This window comes from Piliocolobus tephrosceles, chromosome 4, assembly GCF_002776525.5.
Source record: "Piliocolobus tephrosceles isolate RC106 chromosome 4, ASM277652v3, whole genome shotgun sequence".
Taxonomy (NCBI): Eukaryota; Metazoa; Chordata; class Mammalia; order Primates; family Cercopithecidae; genus Piliocolobus; species Piliocolobus tephrosceles.
The window spans coordinates 111,259,055-111,283,838 of NC_045437.1; the positions used below are offsets into that span (position 1 = coordinate 111,259,055).

Below are 24,784 nucleotides of genomic sequence, written 5' to 3' on the forward strand. Positions count from 1 at the left end.
GTGGAAAGGGACTGCTTTTGCATCGCTGCCACGGCACAGCTGAGGCCGATGGGTGGATGCTCCTGCAGGCAAGGCCATCTTGCAGGCCAGGCTGAATGTCTGCCTCCTCTCCCACGCTCTCCGCCCTGCAGCTCAGCCTGGCACCTGCACCTGCACCAGGCCACCTGCAAGCTCCTGCTCTTCAGTGGAATGTGTTATTCTGCCCTCCCCATAAGGGTGTGGAAACCTGGCCCAACTCAGGGCTTGGCTTGAGTGGTCCTTAGCAATGGCACAGGGGACTGCAGTGGGGCTGGCTGGCCTCTGGCCCTTCACTTCAACAGAAGGGCCTGTTTTTCACTGTTTAAAGATACCCGCGGGTCTCTCCTCTCTGCCACCTGCTTCCCCCTTTAGGAAGACCCATCAGGCCTATTTTCAAAGCACAGCTGATGGCAGAAGAACTGGAGTCAGAAGACCTAGGTTCAGCTTTGGCCCTGCCACCTGTCAGCATCCCTCAGCTGAGGGACACGTTTCTGAGCAGCATCTGGCTTCTCTAAATACGTCATCACCACCACTGCCTCGACCACACACTCTCACCTGACTGTTGGGATACTTAAACGTACAAGCACACAGGCCATCAGCACAAGCTGATGGCGAAGAAGTGGTTCTTAGGAAGCCAGTACCTTCAGTGCCTGGTTCACTTCTTTTATATCTTCCATCTTCAGCTTGGACCTAAGGAAGAAAAGGCCATTTGACAGCAGTGAGAGAGAGAGAGGTGCTGACTCCCTAACACAGCTGGCTCTCATGACTAGCTTTGTGAAGATACTGGACTTGTGAGGAGACCCAGAACATGGGTTGTTAAAATGCCTTCCGCCTCTGTACAATCCCAGAGTCGCCTCATCACACTGGCTCCCATCTGCTGGGGGCTGAGGCTGGGCCTGGGATTGCATCTGGCACAAGAACACACTGCTTAGCCTGCAGGGGCTCAAAACGACTTCGAGGGAGGCTGAGGCGAGAGGATGGCCTGAGGCCAGAAGTCCAAGACCTGGCCCTGTTCTGCACTAGTCTCTACCGCTCTCCCCAGCAGGAACCTGAGTCTGCAGGCTTCTCCCTGGCCTCCAATCTGCTGCCTGCTGTCTGGAAGGGGCAGGCTCAGAGGGCACAGCCATTTGTTCTTGTTCCATTCTTGTTAGTATCAGAACAATTCCTTTGTTTATGTAAGAGACAGGACTGAACACGGTTTAAATTGGCAGAACTAAACCAAATAAAATGAGGCAGTTTGTGCGATGTGGGGAAACAGTGTGATCTTTTTTTTTTTTTTTTTTGAGACAGGGTCTTGCCATATTGCTCAGGCTGGAGTGCAGTGATGCAATCATGGTTCACTGCAGCCTTGACCTCCTGGGCTCAAGTGATTCTCCCAAGTAGCTGGGACTACAGGTGCGAGCCATCATGCCTGGCTAATTTTTGTATTTTTTTGTAGAGGTGGGGTTTTGCCATGTTGCCCAGGCTGGTCTTGAACTCCTGACCTCAAGTGATCTGCCTGCCTTAGCCTCCCAAAGTGCTGGGATTATAGACCTGAGCGTTTCTTTTTCTTTTTTTTTTGAGATGGAGTCTTGCTGAGTCTCCCAGGCTGCAGTGCAGTGGTGTGATCTCGGCTCACTGCAACCTCTGCTTCCTGGGTTCAAGCGATTCTCCTACCTCAGCTTCCCAAGTAAATGGGTTGACAGGCCCCTGACACCATGCCCAGCTTATTTTCTTGTACTTTTACTACAGACGGGGTTTCACCATATTGGCCTGGCTGGTCTTGAACTCCTGATCTCAAGCGATCCACCTGCCTCGGCCTCCCAAAGTGCTGGGATTACAGGTGTGAGCCCCCACGCCCAGCCTGGTCTGAGCCTTTCTTAAAAGCTGAGATCAGTCTGAACTATCATCAGATTAGACTAATCTAAGTGAGAAAATGGCAGGTCTCTGGGAAACACAGGCTAGACTTAGAAAACAGCATCAGGGCATTTAGAAAAATCCCTGTGGCTTTTACTAAAGATTGGGAGGCAGCTCTTTCCCTTCCTGGTCTGGCTGCAGAAACAGGAAATAGGCCAGCAGATTGACAGGATCAGAAGAGGCTGCCCAGATGGACAGACCTTGGGAAGCCAGGTCAAGATGGCAAACTGAACATATAAGAACTCTGAGAAACACAATTTAGGAAGAATCCAGATGTTCCCAAGATAATGAAACTGGAAAACTGTTCCTGTAGCTAATGTAGGGTCTGCGAAGAGGCTTTGCCATCTCTGTCATCTGGCATAGGCTTGCAAGAGGAAGAAGGGAAGACGAGAGACAGCACAAAAGCAACTCCTCAGGTAGTCCTGTCTGGGTTTGCATACACCTGATGCTGTCACATGCACAGCACTTGCTGGGAAGGAGTGATGGCCAGGCAGCTCACACTGGAATTCGGAAGCTAGGGTAGCCGGTAATGCCAGGCAGCCACAAAGTGCAACAATACATTTTTTTGTTTGTTTTTGAGACAGAGTTTCACTCTTGTTGCCTAGGCTGGAGCGTAATGGTGCGATCTCAGATCCCTGCAACCTCTGCCTCCCAGGTTCAAGCGATTCTCCTGCCTCAGCCTCCTGAGTAGCTGGGATTACAGGCACATTCCAGTACGCCTGGCTAATTTTATATTTTTAGTAGAGACGGGGCTTCTCCATGTTGGTCAGGCTGGTCTCGAACTCCCGACCTCAGGTGATACGCCCACCTCGGCCTCCCAAAATGTTGGGATTACAGGCATGAGCCACCACACCCAGCCACAAAGATACATTTTAAAGATCAGAGACCATCCACAGTTTCGAGGTCTATGGTCCACTAGGAGGGGACCTGTGATACTGCCTCGCCATCCATCCAATGTAAAGAGGAAAACACAGGCTGCAAACCCCAGAAGCCAGCTCCACGCCAGCCTCTGTTCCATGTCTGCTTCTGGTGAGTGCTCTTGGGATGCCCTCACAGCTGGCCTGTGCTCTTGTGCACAGGGATAGACACTGGGCCTTGCATCGCTGAAGGAGCTCCCTGGGGGTTGGGGAGGAACAGGGGCCAGAGCATGGCAAGTTGACAGGCCAGACGAGAGCAGCACAGGGCACTCAGCTGAGTGGGTGGCAGGCAGGGCGGAGGGTGGGAGGGGAGGGAGCGGTGGCCACGGGCTGATGTAGAAAGGTAAGGGGCACAGGAGAGATGGCGAGTGGCCAACACCTGCATTTGGGAGTGGGCAGACCGCATTCCCACCACAGACATCAGATTCCTTGACCAGCGATTTTTTTTTTTTTTTTTGAGATGGATTCTCACTTTTGTCGCCCAGACTGGAGTGCAGTGGCACAATCGCGGCTTACTGCAACCTCTGCCCCCCGGGTGCAAGCGATTCTATTGTCTCGGCCTCCCGAGTAGCTGAGATTACAGGTGCCCGCCACCATGCCTGGCTAATTTTTGTATTTTTAGTAGAGACGGGGTTTCACCATGTTGGCCAGGCTGGCCTCGAACTCCTGACCTCAGGTGATCTGCCCACTTTGGTCTCCCAAAGTGCTGGGATTACAGGCATGAGCCACCGCACCTGGCCTATTTTCTTAATAGTACTAGACTCTACACATTTCCAGACTGCAAGAAAAATTCTAAGGCTGCACGCATCTATACACTAGTGTGTTTCAAGCTGATTCTCATTTTGATCTCCATGTGTGGACCTTTTCTGGTCAAATATATGCAGTGCTGGACCTGAGCCCAGGAGAGCCCCATCTCCTTGGTCATGGTGCTTACGTCAGGCATGGGTACTCGGGCGCAGCGTCAACCTTGGGTGATCTTGGGAGCTATGCAGAAAGAAGAGGGACTTTGTTCCTCTGACAGATGGCCTTGCTGAGTGCTGTTTTGCCCCTGAAGGGTCCAGACCCACCTGTGAGGTAGACAGGACAGCAGAGGTGGGAAACAGAGACCGATTCCTGATGGCTTCTTTTGCTTAAGCCACTTTGAGTTGGATTTCTGTTACTTGCAACCATGAGTCCTGACTCGAGGAGAAAAGGCTACCCACTATGCTGAAAATGCAAAATCATCACACAAATGGACAAGTTCCACAATCCAAAGTGTGATCCACCCCAAGGCCCAGGTGTCCACAGCAACGTGTCCAGACTGGGACACCAAGGAGGGGAGCTGTCAAGTCAGAGGAGAGCAGAACTACCAGGATCTGCACCCATCAGCATCTGTAGCAGACAGACTCTGGCGGATGCAGTGGCCAGTTCCCCGAAAGGAAGGGGGCTGTGCTGTGCAAGGCCGGTGAGTGCACCTCTACCGTGTCAGGCTTCCATTCTCAAACCCACCACGCTCCCTCTGGCCTGACTGTAGACTAACCAAGCAATCCTCTCATTGCCCATCTATTCCCTAAGGCCCTGGATATGAAGCTAAGGAATAAGAGTGTCCTGGTCACTAGGAGTGAGTGTGCTTGATGAATTAACTAAGAGCTGACTGACATCCCCAGGCGGTTAGCAGGAATCCGTGCTTGGTCCCTCTGAGGCCTGGCTTCCTGAGAGCTCATCCGTTAACAGTGGACTGGGCTCCTAAATGGCCCCCCCTCCTTTCGCCAAAAGGAAGTAGGTTTGGGGCCTGAGGGGTGTGGGGGGTAGACTGGTGTGCCTGCAGTGGCAGACGAGGGGAGTGGGGTTCTTACTGGCTGAGGTGCAGGCCCATTTCCTGGAGGGCTTGTTCCTGCTCCTCGCAGATCTTCTGCAGCTCTGCCTTCTCGTCCTGAAGCTCCCGCAACTCCTAAAATGAACAAACCAACCAGATGCTGGACAGAGGATTCACGGGCCTTTTTAAAAATTGTATTATTTTTTTGAGACAGAGTCTCGCTCTCTCGCCAGGCTGGAGTGCAGTGGCACCATCTTGGCTCACTGTAACCTCTGCCTCCTGGGTTCAAGTGATTCTCCTGCCTCAGCCTCCCAAGTAGCTGGAACTACAGGTGCACACCACCATGCCCTGCTAATTTTTGGATTACAGGTGTGAGCCACTGCACCGGCCGGTTTTTTTTTTTTTTTTTTTTTTTTTTTTTTTTTTTTAAAGATTTAGCAACCAGAGCAACAAGCAGATCAGAATGTTTTTCAAGAGCAAAAGGCGGCCGGGCACAGTGGCTCATGCCTGTACTTCCAGCACTTTGGGAGGCCGAGGCAGGTGGATTACCTGAGGTCAGGAGTTTGAGGCCAACCTGGCCAACATGGTGCAAACCTGTCTCCACTAAAAATACAGAAATTAGCTGGGTGTGGTGGGTACCTGTAATCCCAGCTACTTGGGAGGCTGAGGCAGAAGAATTGCTTGAACCTGGGAGGCGGAGGTTGTGGTGAGCCGAGATCGTGCTACTGTACTCCAGCCTGGGTGACAGAGTGAGACTCCGTCTCAAAAAAAAAAGCAAAATGCAGTCCTGTATTAATGTCATTCAAGATTATTTCTTGCTAGCTTACTCTCGACACTGGGCAGCTCGAAGGCAGGCACTCTACGAGGGCTCTGCAGCTGGGGACAGAGACATGGGACAGGATAGTTACATTCATCAGCCACATTAAAAACAGTTACCCTCGGCCGGGCACAGGGGCTCACACCTGTAATCCCAGCTACTCAGGAGGCTGAGGCAGGAGAATCACTTGAACTGGGGAGGCGGAGGTTGCAGTGAGCTGAGATCGCTGCATGCACTCCAGCCTGGGCGACAGAGTCTGTCTCAAAAAAAAAAGTTACCCTCATAGGACAAATGAGGCTTTGCCTATTTGAGCTTCTTTTTAAAACATAAACTTTTTTTACAAAACAGATTGCTGCCAGGCGTGGTGGTCAGGAGATCAAGACCATCCTAACACAGTGAAATCCCGTCTCTACTAAAAAATACAAAAAACTAGCCGGGCAAGGTGGTGGGCGCCTGTGTTCCCAGCTACTTGGGAGGCTGAGGCAGGAAAATGGCGTGAACCCAGGAGGCGGAGCTTGCAGTGAGCTGAGATTCGGCCACTGCACTCCAGCCCGGGTGACAGAGCGAGACTCCATCTCAAAAAAATAAAAAACAAAAACAAAAAAAACCAGATTGCTATCTCAAAAAATCTATAGAAGAACTGTGCACAAAAATCACACTTTGCATCAGCAAAGACTAGTTTGAAAGTTGGTTTCCTGTTCAACTCTGAAAAAGCTGCTTTCGGCCGGGCGCGGTGGCTCAACCCTGTAATCCCAGCACTTTGGGAGGCCGAGATGGGCGGATCACGAGGTCAGGAGATCGAGACCATCCTAGCTAACACGGTGAAACCCCGTCTCTACTAAAAAAAAATACGGCCGGGCGCGGTGGCTCAAGCCTGTAATCCCAGCACTTTGGGAGGCCGAGACGGGCGGATCACAAGGTCAGGAGATCGAGACCATCCTGACTATCACGGTGAAACCCCGTCTCTACTAAAAATACAAAAAAAGCTAGCCGGGTGAGGTGGCGGGCGCCTGTAGTCCCAGCTACTCGGGAGCCTGAGGCAGGAGAATAGCGTAAACCCAGGAGGCGGAGCTTGTAGTGAGCTGAGATCCGGCCACTGCACTCCAGCCTGGGCCACAGAGCGAGACTCCGTCTCAAAAAAAAAGAAAAAGAAAAAGCTGCTTTTTTGGAAAGCGCTGGTCAAGGATGATGAAGGCAGTGACTTGGGACCTCATTTCATGGCTAGACCACTGGACCACGAGGAGCCCTGCATGGAGCAGACTTCCCAGGGGACAACAGCACTGACACCTGCGGCCAGTGCACCTTGAGCCAGTCTGGTAAGGCCAGGATGGAGACCCAGAAAGTAACTGGGGTTTCTGGGACCACGGGGAACAGCGGTGGTGCTTAGGCCCGAGTGGCGGGGTAGCTCCTGGCACACCCCGTGCCGCAGCTTCTGCTTCTGTGTAGACGCTTGCAAGGCATGCTGTGGCTTAACTGGGGATACTAGACATTGTTTTGTTCCTGTTGTTGGGGCGGGCTGTCATTGTGTAATTCGAATCTTTTGACCAAAGCATTTTGAAGCAGAATAAAGGAGGTATGCCCCGTGACGAGGCAGAACTTTCTACAAGTCCTCTTCTGCCCTGTACTTCCTCCCTTCCACTCTCCAAGCCTGACCTGGCTCGTGAGGAAGCTCTCCCTTCCCCAACAGCTCCAGGCACTTTCCGACGGAAATCAAAAGCACCTTTCCTGACTCCCTCGGATCGTGCAGTGGTGTCCATTACCGTGTTCAACGCCACAAAATCCAGGTCCAGAAGCCACCCCAGCCCTGAAGGCCCCTCCTGGGAAGCTGCCGAGGGAAGCCTGCTTTGGGCTCCACTGCGCTGTGGTGCTAGGTAGTGCAGGGGCCTGAGAAGAGGGCACACCATCCCCGCACGGGAGGAGCCCCCCACGGCGCCCCAGGCTGCAGTCAGCCCGTCCAGGACTGCAAAGCCTCCTCCTCTCTGGGAAAAGTCAATGATTTTACATTAGGGCGAAGGTTCCACATGGCCTCGGAGTTTCCTGGGAGGTCTAGTTCCACAGCCAGACAGCGAAGGCCTGCCGGACCCCACTTCGCTCACCCTCTGAAGCCCACTGCGTCCAGGCCATGCCTCCAAGTGAGAGGGGCCTCCAGGGACTGAGGTGATGGGGAAGTGGAGGGCTGGGGTCAGTCTGCTTCCCAGGGATGACCCGACCCTGGGCACAGTGGCTGAGGTAAGGACTGCCACGTGGTGGGAGATGTTGACTGGTTCCTCTCAGCTTCCTCTCCTGCAAGCCTACTACCCACTCTCCACACGGGAACCCAAATGGATCCTGTCCACTGTGCTCAAAACAAAACCCACGTTCCTTCCGCTGGCTCCCAGGGCCCATGAAGGGCTTCCTGCTGCCTGCCGCGGAGGCCTCCCCTTTGCTCCTCACACTCCTGGCTGCTCCTGCAGCCTCTGCCCAAGCGGTGCTTTGTAGGGCCTAACTCACTGGAGCCTCTGCTCACCGGTCGCTCCCTCCCCAGGCCCCTGCACACGGGTGAGGACACTGTTCTGCTTTATTCTCTTCATGGCACTCGCCTCTATCTGAGCTGGCCAGCAGGCTTCGTGATTTATGATTTGTCTTCGCTCCTAAAACAGGAGCCCCCTAACAGCCTCCCCACACCCTGGAGCCGCCTGGCCCCCACACAAAGGGTGCGGGGAGAGGAGCCTGCCAAGGGCTTCTGGAGGCTGCCAGAGGCTCTCCTGCCCCAGGATGGCCCACCTCACCTTTTTCAATCCTTCCACTTGTTGTAGCTCCGTCCTGAGTAGAGAGGAAGTGTCTCTCTCGTGCTGTAATTCGCGCTGAAGAGCCTGTCTGTGCTCTTTTTCTGATTTCAGTTCTTTCTCTAGACTTGAGCTGTTTCCATAAAACGAACTTGAGTTAGTCTCGTGGGAGATCTTCATGGAGGACCAACAACCCTACTCACTGCCCAGGAAATGGGGAGCTCTCTGAATTGCCACCTGAGCACTGAAACCCTTTGGCAAGGCTTTCCTCTCCCCCAGGGTCACCCGCCCTTCCACAGGAAAGAGCAGGGCCATACTCGACTCTTATGCAGGAGAGAAGGGAGAGAGCTCTGGAACACTTAGGACCACAGACGCAGAATGCGCCCCTGACACGGAGACCTGAGGAAAGGAAGTTCAAAATTCCTTCTTTTCTTTTTCTGAGACAGGGTCTAGCTCTGTCACCCCAGCTGGAGCGCAGTGGCGCAACCTCAGCTCAATGCAGCCTCAACCTCCTGGGCTCGAGTGATCCTCCCACCTCAGCTTCCCGAGGTGCAGAGATTACAGGCATGAGCCACAGCACTGGCCAATTCATTCTGCCTTCTTTTTGTGTTTTTGAGACGGAGTCTTGCTCTGTCGCCCAGGCTGGAGTACAGTGGTGCGATCTCGGCTCACTGCAACCTCTGCCTCCCAGGTTCAAGCGATTCTCCTGCCTCAGCCTCCCGAGTAGCTGGGATTACAGGCACATGCCACCATGCCCAGCTAATGTTTTGTATTTTTACTAGAGATGGCATTTCACCATGTTGGCCAGGCTGGTCTTGAACTCCTGACCTCGTGATCTCCCTGCCCCGGCCTCCCAGATGCTGGGATTACAGGCGTGAGCCACCGTGCCCAGCCTCATTCTGCTTTCTGAACCTGCGGCCAGACTCACGATGGAGAACCCCGGAGGGAGAAAAGGCCAGGAGTGAGCCCCAGCCTGAACCTGACTCCTCCCCTGTGCCAGCTGAGTGGCCCTGGGGCACTGCTGGACCCCCCGGAGTCTGCTCTCTCTCTGTAGGAATAAAGATGTCGCTTCTCTCTCTTCTCTCAACATCAGGCTTTTAATCTGGCATATATACGATCTCAAAAAATCTATAGGCCAGGCACGGTGGCTCACACTTATAATCCCAGCACTTCGGGAGGCCGAGACGGGTGGATCACTTGAGGCCAGAAGATTGAGACCAGCCTGGCCAACATGGCAAAACCCTGTCTCTAGTAAAATACAAAAATTAGGCCGGGCGTGGTGGCTCACGCCTGTAATCCCAACACTTTGGGAGGCTGAGGGAGGCGGATCACGAGGTCAGGAGATCGAGACCATCCTGGCTAACATGGTGAAACCCCATCTCTATTAAAAATACAAAAAATTAGCTGGGCGTGGTGGCGGCGCCTGTAGTCCCAGCTACTCAGGAGGCTGAGAGACAGGAGAATGGCGTGAACCTGGGAGGCGGAGCTTGCAGTGAGCTGAGATCCGGCCACTGCACTCCAGCCTGGGTGACAGAGCGAGACTCCGTCTCAAAAAAAAAAAAAAAAAAAATGAATAAATAAATAAAAAATAAAAAATCTGTAGACGAACTGTGCACAAAATTATATGAAGCTTGCATCAGCAAAGGGTAGGTGAAAGGTGGCTTTCTGCTCAACATTGACACACAGTTGTTTCTTTTTAGAAAGGGTGGTTAAGGGCGATAAAGGCTGTGACCTGGGACCATGGTCTGAGCGTGGCCAGACCTTCTGGGGGTGAGCTGGACCATGTGAGTCGTCCTGTGGGGAGGGAGCTCCCCAGGGATAACATACGAACCCTGCAGGGGTGAGTGCTGAAGCAGGACACTACTTGCCCCCAGTTCTTCCCAGTCCCTCCTGAGCCACACCCAGCCCAGGCTCCCTGCAGGGCCCCTACCATTGCTCGTGAAGCTGGGAGAGCTGCCGCTGCAGGGCGCTGATCCTCCCGCCCAGCTCCTGCTGTAGCTTGTGGCTCCGCTCCTCGGCCCCCTGCCTTGCCCGCTCCGAGTGCTGCAACCTGGATGCGACACCAGCAAGAGCACAAATGAAGCAAATCTTTGTAAGGAAAGGATGACTTCTGCTGGCTGAAATTATTTCTTAAAATTAACATACAGTAAAATTAGCTCTTGTGAGTTTTAACACGTGGAGAGTCAGCTCCACCACACTCAGGATACAGGACAGTCCCACCACTCCCAAAATTCCCCAGTGCTGCCATCCGGAGCCACACGATCTCCCCACCTCAGCCCCTGGCAACCACTCATCTGTTCTGCAACACTATGGCTTTGGCTTTTTGCGAATGTAATCTAAATGTGATTATACATTATATAACCTTGAGACTGGCTTTTTCTCAGAATAATGTCGTTGAGATCAATCCGAGTTTCCATGTATGTCAGTGGTTCATTCCTTTTGTTTCCTCTCTGAACATTCTCAAAGGGCAGTGGTTCATTCCTTTGTATGGCTGAGCTGTATTTCACTGCACAGATGACGGCTGAGCTGTCTCACTGCACAGATTACCACTTTCTTTATCCAGTCACCCAATGCAGAACACTGGGACTGCTGCTAGTTTTTGGCAGTTATGAACAGAGCTGCTATAAACATATGTACTGGTCTTGGTGTAGACGTAAGTTTCGTTTCTATTTGGATTATACGGTAAGAGGACGTTTAGCTTCTTGAGAAACTGTTTTCCTAAGTGGTTGCACCATTTTGCATTCCTACCAATAATGTATGAGAGATCCATTAACTCCATGTCCTCATCAGCACTTGGTGTTGTCATTAAAGAAACTGTAGCTGGCCAGGTGCGGTGGCTCACGCCTGTAATCCCAGCGCTTTGGGAGGCCAGGGCGGGCAGATTACATGAGGTCGGGAGTTCGAGACCAGCCCGATCAACATGGAGAAACCCCATCTCTACAAAAATACAAAATTAGCCGGGTGTGTTGGCACATGCCTGTAATCCCAGCTACTCGGGAGGCTGAGGCAGGAGAATTGCTTGAACCTGGGAGGTGGAGACTGCGGTGAGCTGAGATCGTGCCACTGCACTCCAGTCTGGGCAACAAGAGCGAAACTCTGTGGCTCAAAAAAATTAAACACACACAAAACAAAACAAAACAAGAAACCACAGCTGTCCTAACAGATGTGCGGTGGGATTGTGCCACTCATTTCTCTGATGGCTCATGGTCTGAATATCATCTCATGTACTCTTCTGCTGTCCAGATGTTCTCTGTGATGAAGTATCTGTTCAAGTCTTTTGCCCTGCAATGTTTTTTGGTTTGTTTTGAGATGAAGTTTCTTTCTTGTTGCCCTGGCATGGAGTGGAGGCATGATCTTGGCTCAATGCAACCTCCGCCTCCCAGGTTCAAGCGATTCTTCTGCCACCGGCTCCCAAGCAGCTGGGATTACAGGCATGCACCACTACACCCGGCAAATGCTTGTATTTTTAGTGGAGACGGGGTTTCACCATGTTGGCCAGGCTGGTCTTGAACGCCTGGCCTCAGGTGATCCACCCGCCTTGGCCTTTCAAAGTGCTGGGATTACAGGTGTGAGCCACTGCGCCAAGCTTGTGCCCATTTTTCAATTGGATTGATTGTTTACTGCTGAGTTTGAGAGTTTTTTTTTTTTTTTTTTTTTTGAGACAGAGTCTTGCTCTGTCGCCCAGGCTGGAGTGCAATGGCATGATCTCGGCTCACTGCAACCTCCCCCTCCCAGATTCAAGCAATTCTCCTGCCTCAGCCTCCTGAGTAGCTGGAACTACAGGTGCATGCCACCACACCTGGCTAATTTTTTGTATTTTTAGTAGAGACGGGGTTTAACTGTGTTAGCCAGGATGGTCTTAATCTCCTGACCTTGTGATCTGCTTGCCTCGGCCTCCCAAAGTGCTGGGATTACAGACGTGAGCCACCGCGCCTGGCCTTTTTTTTTTTTTTTTTTGAGACAGAGTCTCTTCCTGTTGGCCAGGCTGGAGTGCAGTGGCACGATCTCAGCTCATTGCAACCTCTGCCTCCTGGGTTCAAGCAATTCTCTTGCCTCAGCCTCCCAAGAAGCTGGGATTATAGGTGTGTGCCACCACGCCTGACTAATTTTTTGTATTTTTAGTAGAGACAGGGTTTCACCATGTTGGCCAGCCTGGTCTTGAACTCCTGACCTCAAGTGATACACTGGCCTCGGCCTCCCAAAGTGTTGAGATTACAGGCGTGAGCCACCGCGCCCAGCCTCTGCCCTGCACTTTGGAGAGGGAGTCTGAATAAGTCTCCAGGCCCAGGGAATGCTTGGCACCTTCCAGAGAATATCTGCCAGGGGGAAGTGATTACCTTTCTTCCATTTGTTTCATGCTGGACATAACTTGGTTGGTTTTTCCTTCAAAGGATGTGATGGCTTCATTCTTCTGCTGCAAACTGCTCTCTGCATTCTACAAAAGCAAAGGAGGGGTTCATACTCTGCCTGTCCCGCATCCTTGCGCCTGCTCAGGATTACAAACGGGGCTTATTTGTTAACCTTGTACCTTTGTGACACTTTCAACAGTATTCTGCTAATTGCTGCTCTTCCCCAGAGCCCTAGAAGACAAAATGACTCAAGGCTCTCAGCTTTGTCAGCAGAAGGAAAGGTAGAGAGGGAGGTCCTGGAGTCTTTGCTCATGTTTGACAGCGTATTTCAGAGTCGGGTCAGGCTCAGTGTTCCCCAGCTGTCCCCACGTGCCAGGCACATCCACTGGTTCATCTGAGCCCTGAAGGTTCTCAAGGAAGATGCTGTCACCCCACTTTTCCCACTGAGAAACTCAGAAGAAAGCGACTGATGAAGGTTAAGAGCAAATGAGGGGTGGAACTGGGTTCGCACCCACATCTGTGTGATTTTCTCTAAGTACAGCTTTTAGCCATGACAGACACAGAGCGGCCAGGAGCGGGCACTGTGTGTTCCTGTGTGTTTACAAGAGACACCCTTAAAAAGCCAGAAGACAGGCCGGACGTGGTGGCTCACACCTGTAATCCCAGCACTTTGGGAGGCCAAGGAGGGCGGATTACCTGAGGTCAGGAGTTCAAGACCAGCCTGGCCAACATTGTGAAACCCCATCTCTACTAAATATACAAAACTTAGCTAGGCATGGTGGCAGATGCCTATAATCCCAGCTACTCCAGAGGCTGAGGCAGGAGAATTGCTTGAGCCCAGGAGACGGAGGTTGCAGTGAGCCTAGATTGTGCCACTGCATTCCAGCCTGGCCAACAGCGTGAGACTCTGTCTCAAAAAAAAAAAAAGCCTGAAGACAAAAGTCCTAATAAATTCATGAAAAATAACATACAGAGGCCAGGCACATGTGGCTCACACCTGTAATCCCAGCACTTTGGGAGGCCAGGTGGGCAGATCATGAGGTCAGGAGATCGAGACCATTCTGGCTAACACGGTGAAACCCCATCTCTACTAAAAATACAAAAAATTAGCTGGGCGTGGTGGCAGGTGCCTGTACTCCCAGCTACTCAGGAGGCTGAGGCAGGAGAATGGTGTGAACCTGGGAGACGGAGCTTGCAGTGAGCTGAGATCACACCACTGTACTCCAGCCTGGGCGACAGAGCAAGGCTCCGGCTCAAAAAAAAAAAAACTAAAACAAACAAAAAAAACCCCATACAGATTGTATTTTCTGACCTTAATGTAATAAAATCAGCTAACAAAAGAACAGCTAGAAACACCTCATATCTGGAAACTAAATAGCATATTACTAGAAACGATTGAGCTAAAAAAAGGGAAATTATGGGCCGGGTGCGGTGGCTCTCGCCTGTAATCCCAGCACTTTGGGAGGCCAAGGCAGGTGGATCACGAGGTCAGGAGATCGAGACCATCCTGACCAACGTGATGCAACTCCATTTCCACTAAAAATACAAAAATTAGCTGGGTGTGGTGGGTGGTGGCGGGCGCCTGTAGTCCCAGCTACTTACAAGGCTGAGACAGGAGAATCGCCTGAACCCGGGAGGCAGAGGTTTCAGTGAGCCAAGATTGTGCCACTGCAGTCCAGCCTGGCGACAGAGAGTCCGTCTCAAAAAAAAAAAAAAAAAAAAAAAAGGGAAATTATGAAATACTTCGAGCTAAAAGACAACGCAAACACCATATGATATTTCACTGCGCTGAACATGCCACTGAGTCTAGGAAACACCATTTCATACACCACTGAGAAAGGAAAAAGCTGCTGATTGAAACAGGATATACCATCTTGACTAAAAGCTGCATCTCAATTTCCGAGATGCTAAAATGGGGAAAATGGGCTTCTGCAATGATGAAATACTTCAGTCACAATTTGGGAGACGCAGCTAAACTAGTTCTTGTGGGCAATTTTCAACTTTAAAGAAATTTTTTAAGGAAACGGTGACAAAACTAATGCAGTAAGTGTGCATTTCAGAAGCTGAAAATGAGCTACAGAGCAAACCCAAATAAAGCAAGTAGAACACAAAGGTGAGGGTGAGCTGTTCCAGGCACATTACTGACATCAGCTGTGTGGGTTTTCCACACCAACCAATTCTGACACTAACTGGATGTCCTACAATTCAATTCTGATACTACTGTAATTACTCAGGGTCAGTGTAGAATCCACAGTTAGGAAGGGCTCAGTCCCACAAGACTGCCCCCCCTGAGCCACCAGCTGAGAACCCCAGATGGCCACTGTATTTCTGACCAGGCAGCTATACACTGGGGCTTCCCATGAGCCCCTCCTCAGCTTTGCTAGAACGGCTTACAGAGCTCAGGAAGGCACTTGACTTACAATTACTAGTTTATTATAAAGGAATGGTCAAATGGAAGAGACACACAGGGTAAGGGATGGGGGAAGGGGTGCAGAGCTTCCGCACCCTCTTTGGATGTACCACCCTCCCAGCACCTTGCTGGGCTCGTCAGGCCAGCAGCTCTCCGAACCCTGTGGTTTGGGGTTTTTAGGGAGGTCTCATTATGGAGTCACGACTGATGAAATCATTGATCACTGGTGATTAGCTCAATCTCCAGTCCGTCTCCCCTACCTCCTGGGGTGAGGCTGAAAAGTTCTAGGTCTGTAATCATGCTTTGTCTTTCAGGGGTCCATGACTATCCTAACGTTACCCAGAAGCCCCCAGCTACCAGCTGTCAGCATACAAAAGACAGTCTTTCACTCTAGAGCATCCAAGGGTTTAGGAAGCTGCGTACCAGGAACCAGGGGCAGAGACCAAACACATATTTCTTGTTATGCCACAGTAGAAATCAATTAAGTATGGAACAACAGTAAAGCATATTAGAATAGGCCAGGCGCTGTGGCTCACGCCTGTAATACCAGCACTTTGGGAGGGCAAGGCGGGTGGATCACCTGAGGTCAGGAGTTCAAGACTAGCCTGACCAACATGGTGAAACCCCATCTCCACTAAAATACAAAAAGTAGCCGGGTGTGGAGGTGCACACCTGTAATCCCACCTACTTGGGAGGCTGAGGCAGGAGAATTGCTTGAACCCGGGGGTTGGAGGTTGCAGTGAGCTGAGATCATGCCACTGCACTCTAGCCTGGGTGACAGAGCAAGACTCTGTCTCAAAAAAAAAACCAAAAAACAAAATAACATTAGGATAAAAAAGTTGTTTTTTGGGGAAGTTTTTGTTTTTTGAGACGGAGTCTCATTCTATCGCCCAGGCTGGAGTGCAATGGCGCGATCTCGGCTGACTGTAACCTCCACCTCCCAGTTTCAAGCAATTCTCCTGCCTCGGCCTCCCGAGTAGCTGGGATTACAGACATGCACCACCATGTCCGCCTAATTTTCGTATTTTTAGTAGAGATGGGGTTTCACCATGTTGGCCAGGCTGGTCTTGAACTCCTGACCTCGTGATCTGCCAGCCTCGGCCTCCCAAAGTATTGGGATTACAGGTGTGAGCCACCACGGCTAGCTGTGAAGATTATTAAAAGAGACATACCTTTGGTAAGACTCAGTAAGGAAGAAAGGCAGAAAATGCAACTAAAAATGCTGAATGAAAGAGATTTAAAAATTTTGTAAAAGAATATTACAGTCTGGGCTCGGAGGCTCATGCCTTTAATCTCAGCACTTTGAGAGGACAAGGTGGGAGAATTGCTTGAGCTCAGGAGTTTGAGACCAGCCTGGGCAACATGGTGAGACTCCAGTCTCTACTGAAAAAAAGGCTGGGCACGGTGGCTCATGTCTGCAATCCCAGCACTATGAGAGACCGAGGAGGGCAGATCACCTGAGCTCAGGAGTTCGAGACCAGCCTGGGCAACACAGTGACACTCCAGTCTCTATTGGGAAAAAAAAAAAAAAAAAAAAAGGCTGGGCATGGTGGCTCATGTCTGTAATCCCAGCACTATGGGAGACCGAGGAGGGCAGATCACCTGAGGTCAGGAGTTAGAGACTAGCCTGGCTAACACAGTGAAACCCCATCTCTACCAAAAATACAAAAATTAGCCAGGCATGGTGGCGTATGCCTGTAATCCTAGCTACTCAGGAGGCTGAGGCATGAGAATCACTTCAACCTGGGAGGCGGAGGTTGCAGTGAGCCCAGATCACACCATTGCACTCTAGCCTGGGAGACAAGAGTGAAACTCCGTCTTAAAAAAAAAAGATTATGACTGACTCAACCATCTATATTGGAAGCCCAATGGGGAAAAAGGGTTTGAAGAGAAAACAAGATGATACGATCCTAGCAGTACGAGAGGGTCTCTTGGTGTGTGGTGCTTCCCAAATGAAAACCCACCACATTGGGCCAGGTGTGGCAGCTCACACCTGTCATCACAGTACTTTGGGAGGCTGAGGCAGGCAGACAGCTTGAGCCCAGGAGTTCAAGATCAGCCCGGGAAACATGGCAAAATCCTGTTTCCACCAAAAATACAAAAATTAGCCGGGCGTGGTGGCACGTGCCTATGGTCCCAGCTACATGGGAGGCTGAAGCAGGAGAACTGCTTGAACCTGGGAGGCAGAGGTTACAGTGAGTTGAGATCCCACCACTGTATTCCAGCCTGGGCGACAAAGCCAGACCCTGTCTCAAAATAAATAAATAAATAAAAAATAAAAAATAAAACTGACTCTATACGGCACTGACTTGGGAGGCAGAGGTGGGTGTTGTCAAAGTAGATACTGGCAGCTGGAAAGCTGGTGATCCCTGTTAGCTATGGCAAAGCGCTGGGTACAACTGTCACTTGCCTAAGCTTGGCAAACAGCACAGGCCAGCATGCCAGCAATGCATGGAAAGAGCTGCAGGAGTCAGTCTAGTGCACGTTGGCTATCCTGCTGTCCGAACAAGGCGCTGTGAGGAAGGGCCGTGCGCAGGTGGAAGTCAGCTGGCTGGCACAGAGAGACGCACAGGAATAAAGAGGCCAAAGGTAGGGACTTCACAGAACCAGAAACATCAACTGCTTTTGGACCCTAAAATAGACAAGACTAAGAATAGCAATGAAGGCGCTATAGAACAGCCCTGCAGCGACGATCAGATCAAAGGTGCTTCTCTCACACCTAAATCTGTTGTTTCAGATGATTGGTCATTAAAGTGACAGAGGGAGGGGGAGAAAGGAAGAGACATACATACACAGACACACACAGACACACACACCCAAAGAAGCAAAAGCAGTAAGGCAGGAACAAGAACTGAGTTAAGTTCAGGAGGAACTCTGGTCACTGACACACAGACCAAGGGGAAATAAACTGAAAAGAGACTGCGACTGAGGCAACTGCCTTGTTAAAGACATCAAGTCTGATCTGAAAAACACCTGTGACCAATCCCCACTACAACCGTCAGGCTGGCCAAGAGATACCTGGAAGAAGCTGGTCGAAAAAGCTGCGCAGGCTCTGAGGAGGGCAAGCTCCGAGCCCCCTTCAGATGTGGCCATGGATGATGGCGGACCTCTGAGGGGCTGTGGGGTCAGCTGATCAAGAAATTCTTGCAAAGGCAGAACCAGTGTGGCCAGGCATGCTAAGAAATGGGGCCGGCGACTGCTGTGTGTCTCCCTTTTCCACACGGGCACTTCCACTATGTGTGTCTTGTTTCTCCTCCACCGTTTCATGCTGGGGGTGACAGGCTAACGTGAGGAAGACGCTGGCCTTCTGGGCCACAGGTCCTGTGGGCTGCTGGAGAGGGCTACACATCAGCCAGGGACTGCAGACTTGAGAAGGATGCAGGGTCCAGCCGGGATGTCACGCAGTTCCCGTGGGCCAACTCTGGTAGAGACAAAGATCCGTCTACCAACATCTCTCCTCCCCTTCAGTGGGCTTGTAGCTCCGGAAAAAAGGAGGTCCCAGGTCCCCCTCGGACCCACGTGTGCCAGTGGTGACAACCCCTTCCTATGGAACTGACTGGAAGTACTGTGTGCAACTTCCGTCTCACTGCCTGAGAGGAGGTCCTGGCTCTGGACTTTGGTTTTTCCCCCACCTTGCAATGGCAGGAATGGTGACAACTAGAGTGGCCTGGAGACCTGGGGCCCTGAATGACTGTGGGGAACAAAACTGCTAGCCTGAAATGCCCATCTTGCAACCATTACATAACAGAAATACAAATTCCCATATAAATTGCCATATACATCACACACCTATATATATATACGTGTGCGTGTGTGTGTGTGTTTTTCTTTTTTCATCGCCTTCAAGAATAGAATCAAATTCCCATACTTTTAAGCCACTCTATTTTGGGGTCTGCTAAATTCTCACAGCAGATTAGTTTCCCCTAACGAACACATATTTACATTATGGCTATTTACTAACCAACATCAGAAGAAAACATTAAAAAATTAAAATAGATGGCCAGGTGCAGCGGCTCACGCCTGAAATCTCGGCACTTTGGGAGGCCGAGGTGGGCAGATCACGAGGTCAGGAGATTGAGACCAGCCTGGCCAACGCAGCGAAACCACGTCTCTACTAAAAATACAAAAATTCAGCTGGGCGCGGTGGCTCAAGCCTGTAACCCCAGCACTTTGGGAGGCCGAGACGGGTGGATCACAAGGTCATGAGATGGAGACCATCCTGGCTAACATGGTGAAACCATGTCTCTACTAAAAAATACAAAAAACTAGCCAGGCGAGGTGGCGGGTGCCTGTAGTCCCAGCTACTCGGGAGGCTGAGGCAGGAGAATGGCGTAAACTCGAGAGGCGGAGCTTGCTGTGAGCTGAGATCCGGCCGTTGCACCCCAGCCTGGGTGACAGAGCAAGACTCCGTCTCAAGAAAAAGAAAAACAAAAAACCCACAAAAATTAGCTGGGCGTGGTGTTGCGTGCCTGTGGTCCTAGCTACTCAGGAGGCTGAGGCAGGAGAATTGCTTGAACCTGGGACGTGGAGGTTACAGTGAGCCGAGATCGTGCCACTGCACTCCAGCCTGGGTGACAGAGTGAGACTCCATCTCAGAAAAAAAAAAAAAAAGATGATTTATCAGGAGGGTGAAACTATTTTCTTCCTATTTTTTCCTTGCTTTTTTTTCTTTTGAGTCTTGCTCTGTCACCAGGCTGGAGTGTAAGTAGCACAATCTCGGCTCACTGCAACCTCTGACTCCCTGGTTCAAGCGATTCCCCCACTTTGGCCTCCTGAGTAGCTGGGATTACAGGCACACGCCACCATACCCAGCTAATTTTTTGTATTTTTAATAGAGACGAGGTTTCACCATGTTGGCCAGGATGGTCTCGATCTCCTGACTTTGTGATCTGCCCGCCTTGGCCTCCCAAAGTGCTGAGATTACAGGCGTGAGCCACCGTGCCTGGCCTTTCTTCCTTCAATTTTTTTTTTTTTGTAATTACTGGGGAAAAGACGCAAATTCTTACTTTCTTCTTTTGTTTTACTTCAATTGTTATTGTTACTATTATAATCTTAAGAATTTTTTTTTTTTTTTTTTTTTTTTGAGCCAGAGTCTCGCTCTGTCGCCCAGACTGGAGTGCAGTGGCACGAGCCACAACCTCCACCTCCCAGGTTCAAGGGATTCTCCTGCCTCAGCCTCCTGAGTAGCTGGGATTACAGGCATGCACCACCATGCCTGGCTAAATTTTGTATTTTGAGTAGAGATGGGGTTTTTCCATGTTGGACAGGCTGGTCTCAAACTCCCAACCTCAGGTGATCCGCCCGCCTGGCCTCCCAAAGTGCTGGGATTACAGGTGTGAGCTACCACACCCGACTGATAATAGTTTTAAAAAGACAGGAAAAAATCACAGTTGATTATTGCTGTCTCATACTATCTGTGACACAGATGTTACAGGTAGTAAGAGTGAAGCTATATCCATGGAAAACGAAATGGGACTGTTTTGGCAAGAAAATAGGAACCAGAATGTCAAAAGTTTTGAGAAAGATGCAGAATGGTCCCCTTCTGAGGAGCTTCTGGGCAATAAAAGCTTTCTAATTTTTAGATACTGTTTTTCCTTTTTTTTTTTTTTTTTTGAGACGGAATCTCGCTCTGTCACCCAGGCTGGAGTGCAGTGGTGTGACCTCGGCTCACTGCAACCTCTGTCTCCCAGGTTTAAGGGATTCTCCTGCCTCAGCCTCCCAAGTAGCCGGGATTACAGGCACCCGCCACCACCCCCAGCTAATTTTTTGTATTTTTAGTAGAGATGGGTTTTCACTATGTTGACCAGATTGCTCTCGAACACCTGATCTCGTGATCTGCCTGCCTTGGCCTCCCAAAGTGCTGGGATTACAGGCGTGAGCCACTGTGCCTGGCCTAGATGCTGTTTTTCAAACTCTGGCATGATTGGTTCTGTCTAGGACAGTTCCCCTGGACCACCCTGAAATGACACAGGAGAGGCAACCAGCTACCTATGTGGCCCAGAACACTCAGAAAGATTACCTTAATGGCAAAGTTTGAAAAGACAATACTAAATAACTTTTTTTTTTGAGTCGGAGTCTTGCTCTGTCACCTAGGCTGGAGTGCAATGGCATGATTTCGGCTCACTGCAACCTCTGTCTCCTGGGTTCAAGCAATTCTCCTGCCTCAGCTTTCTGAGTATCTGGGATTAGAGGTGCGTGCCACAATGCCTGGCTAATTTTTGTACTTTTAGTAGAGACAGGATTTCACCATGCTGGCTAGGCTGGTCTCAAACTCCTGACGTCGTGATCTGCCCGCCTCGGCCTCCCAAAGTGCTGGGATTACAGGCGTGAGCCACCGTGCCCGGCCCTAAATGACATCTTTAATTCACTCCTCCATGCTTGGTGTAAACAGTAAATCGTTGAAATAGAAGGAAACAGACAGTGTAGAGACAGCAAAGGTGGATGGACAAAGTTTGGGTTTGGGTTAAAAAGACCCACGTCTCCCCTTATGAGCTGCCACCAGGGGCATGTGATTTAGTGACTTGGCTCTGCCTTGTCACTTACATTTCCCCCCATTTCTCAGGGACTGCCATGAGGATCAAAATCATCATAGGAGCAGGTCTGACACACACGAGGGCTCCATGTGTCTCCTCGCTCATTCCGTAAGAAGAATGACACAAGACTGACGAGCAGCAGAAACCAGGATGTGCTATGCACACAAAGCCAACTCCCACCTGAGCTTTGTGAAACATCTGTAAATTAATCGCTTTGACTTCTTCCAGCTGCTGGCGGAGGGCAACTAGTGTGTCCTGCTTCTCGTGGGTGTCCTTTTCCAGTAACTTCATTGCAATTTCCATTTCTGTTTTCATTCCAATTTGTAACTCCAGTTCTTTTTCCAGTTCCTTAAAAGGATATTTACAAGGAAAATATTATTAAAATAGATCACAGAAATGTATTTAACTGGGGTTGAATCTCAAGTAGTGCTTAAAATACAAACTGAAGCCTGGGCGTGGTGGCTCATGGCTGTAATCCTCAGCACTTTGGGAGGCTGAGGCGGGAGGATCGTTCGAGAGCAGCCTGGCCAGCATGATGAAAGCCTGCTTCTACTAAAAATACAAAAATTAGCTGGGTGTGGTGGCGTGCGCCTGTAATCCCAGCTACTCAGGAGGCTGAGGCAGGAGGATTGCTTGAATCCGGGAGGCGGAGATGCAGTGAGCCGATATCACATCACCATCGTACTCCAGCCTGGGTGACAGGGTGAGATTGTCTTAAAGAAAAAAACCAAACCAAACCAAAACAAACAAGGTGAGAATAGGTTAGGGAGACTGAAAAGAGTCTGTCTGGAGCAGGATTAGATGCTGTTCCCCCTGTTCCTCACTGTACAGTTAAAGCTGGCTCCACATCAAGTCAACAGAAAGCTGGTCAGTGGCAGGATGAGCCCAGGTTCCAGCAACCATGTTTTCCATACCCACAGATCAGAATGCATGTTCTCAAAGAATATCTGTCTCCTCTGAGTGCTAGAAGGGATCTGATAATGCAATGTTAGAATTTCTAGAATGGTTTGCTAGTTTATAGCAATGAAAGTGCAACCATTTTGAAATGGTTCCGTCCTGACCCAGGACATGTCTCTTTGCATTCATGCAAAAAAGCAAAGAAATAAAGCAGGCACAAGAACAGTGTTTACAAGTAACCTGGTCACTGATGCACAGGTTGAGTGGAAATAAACAGGCCAGAGGTTATGACTGAGAGAACTGTATTGTCAAATAAACCATCAATCTGGTCTCATAGCAATCCCTGTAAAAGATTTATAAAATGGCTGGGCGCAGTGGCTCACACCTGTAATTCCAGCACTTTGGGAGGCCGAGGCAGGAGTTCAAGACCAGCCTGACCAAGATGGTGAAACCCTGTTTCTACCAAAAATACAAAAAACTGGCCGGGCACGGTGGCTCAGGCCCGTAATCGCAGCACTTTGGGAGGCTGAGGCGGGAGGATCACAAAGCCAGGAGATGGAGAACATCTTGGCTAACGTGGTGAAACCCCGTCTCTACTAAAAATACAAATATTAGCTGGTCGTGGTAGCGTGTGCCTGTAGTCCCAGCTACTCTGGAGGCCGAGGCAGGAGAATTGCTTGAACCTGGGAGGCGGAGGTTGCAGTGAGCCGAGATCACACCACTGCACTCTAACCTGGGCGAAAAGAGTGAAATTCTGTCTCAAAAAAAACCAAACACCAAAAAATTAGTTGGGCATGGTAGTAGGCGCCTGCAATCCCAGCTACTCGAGAGGCTGAGGCAGAGACCTGCGTGAACCCAGGAGGCAGAGGTTGCAGTGGGCCGAGATTGTGCCACTACACTCCAGCCTGGGAGACACAGTGAGACTCTGTCTTGAAAAACAAACAAACAAACAAACAAAAATAAATAAAAAAATAAAGATTTATAAAATGGGAAAATATATAAGTGACAATGCACAACTGAGTTGTAACCATAGACTTAAAATAACTTTTTTTTAAATGAACAGCTTCTGACTTTCCATGAGCATCAGGACGGTTAAGCATGTCTGTGAAAAGTGTTGACAGAATTAACTTAGAGGGCTACTGGGAAACTCTTTCTAAAGACACTCAGTCTTGCACACTTACCAACCGGACTTTCTTCTCCTCTTTTAGCTGCTTCCACACATCACTATACATTTCATCCAGACCTTGTCGAGTTTGCTTGTAAGTGTCCAGCTCAACTTTGGTATCCTGTTTTGTTATCTGTATCAAACAAGAGGAATTGTTTGCTTGTGGAAAACAAGCTAATTATGAAGTACTTAAAAATATACCACAATTTAAAAAAATGTAAAGTTATTTTCATATTTTTTTTTTTTTTTGAGATGGAGTCTTGCTCTGTTGCCGGGGCTGGAGTGTGGTGGCCGGATCTCAGCTCACTGCAAGCTCCGCCTCCCAGGTTACGCCATTCTCCTGCCTCAGCCTCCCGAGTAGCTGGGACTGCAGGCGCCCACCACCTCGCCCGGCTAGTTTTTTGTATTTTTAGTAGAGACGGTGTTTCACCGTGTTAGCCAGGATGGTCTCGATCTCCTGACCTCGTGATCCGCCCATCTCGGCCTCCCAAAGTGCTGGGATTACAGGCTTGAGCCACCGTGCCCAGCCTATTTTCATTTTTTAATCAAGATAGAAAAAGGTAAAAATTTGGCCCCACACAGTGGCTCATGCCTGTAATCCCAGCACTTTGGGAGGCTGAGGTGGGCAGGTCACGAGCTCAGGAGATCGAGACCATCCTGGCTAACATGGTGAAACCCCGTCTCTACTAAAACTACAAAAAATTAGCCTGGCATGGTGGTGGGTGCCTGCAGTCTCAGCTACTCGGGAGGCTGAGGCAGAAGAATGGCGTGAACCCGGGAGGCGGAGCTTGCAGTGAGCTGAGATTGTGCCACTGCACTCCAGCCTGGGCGACAGAGCGAGACTCCGTCTCAAAAAAAAAAAAAAAGAATGAGAGTAAGTCCATAGATATTTAAAATGTTAAGTTCATAGGCTGGGTGTGGTGGCTCATGCCTGTAATCCCAGCACTTTGGGAAGCTGAGGCGGGAGGATCACTTGAGGTCAGGAGTTTGACACAAGCCTGGCCAACATGGTGAAATCCTGTCTCTACTAAAAATATAAAATTTAGCTGGGCATGGTGGCATGCACCTATAATTCCAGCTACTTGGGAGGCTGAGGCAGGAAAATCGCTTGAATCTGGGAGGTGGAGGTTGCAGTGAGCTGAGATTGCACCACTGCATTACAGCCTGGGTGACAAGAGAGCAAGACTCTGTTTCCAAAAAAAAAAAAAAGTGACTTTCATAA

At 50.2% G+C, this 24,784-nt stretch overlaps 1 protein-coding gene across 2 annotated transcripts in view; it reads right to left on the reverse strand.

The window, feature by feature from the left end:
• Nucleotides 1–24,784, reverse strand: part of RUFY1 (RUN and FYVE domain containing 1) — a 64,198-nt gene that overhangs the window by 4,023 nt on the left and 35,391 nt on the right. For both annotated transcript variants that reach the window (XM_023193658.2, XM_023193657.2), the window contains 7 exons: nt 23,579–23,695; nt 21,681–21,848; nt 12,546–12,643; nt 10,139–10,258; nt 8,212–8,341; nt 4,667–4,761; nt 660–708 (listed from right to left, as the gene is read on the reverse strand). In XM_023193658.2, coding sequence (XP_023049426.1) covers nt 660–708; nt 4,667–4,761; nt 8,212–8,341; nt 10,139–10,258; nt 12,546–12,643; nt 21,681–21,848; nt 23,579–23,695 — 777 coding nt within the window. The remainder of the gene's footprint in view (nt 1–659; nt 709–4,666; nt 4,762–8,211; nt 8,342–10,138; nt 10,259–12,545; nt 12,644–21,680; nt 21,849–23,578; nt 23,696–24,784) is intronic.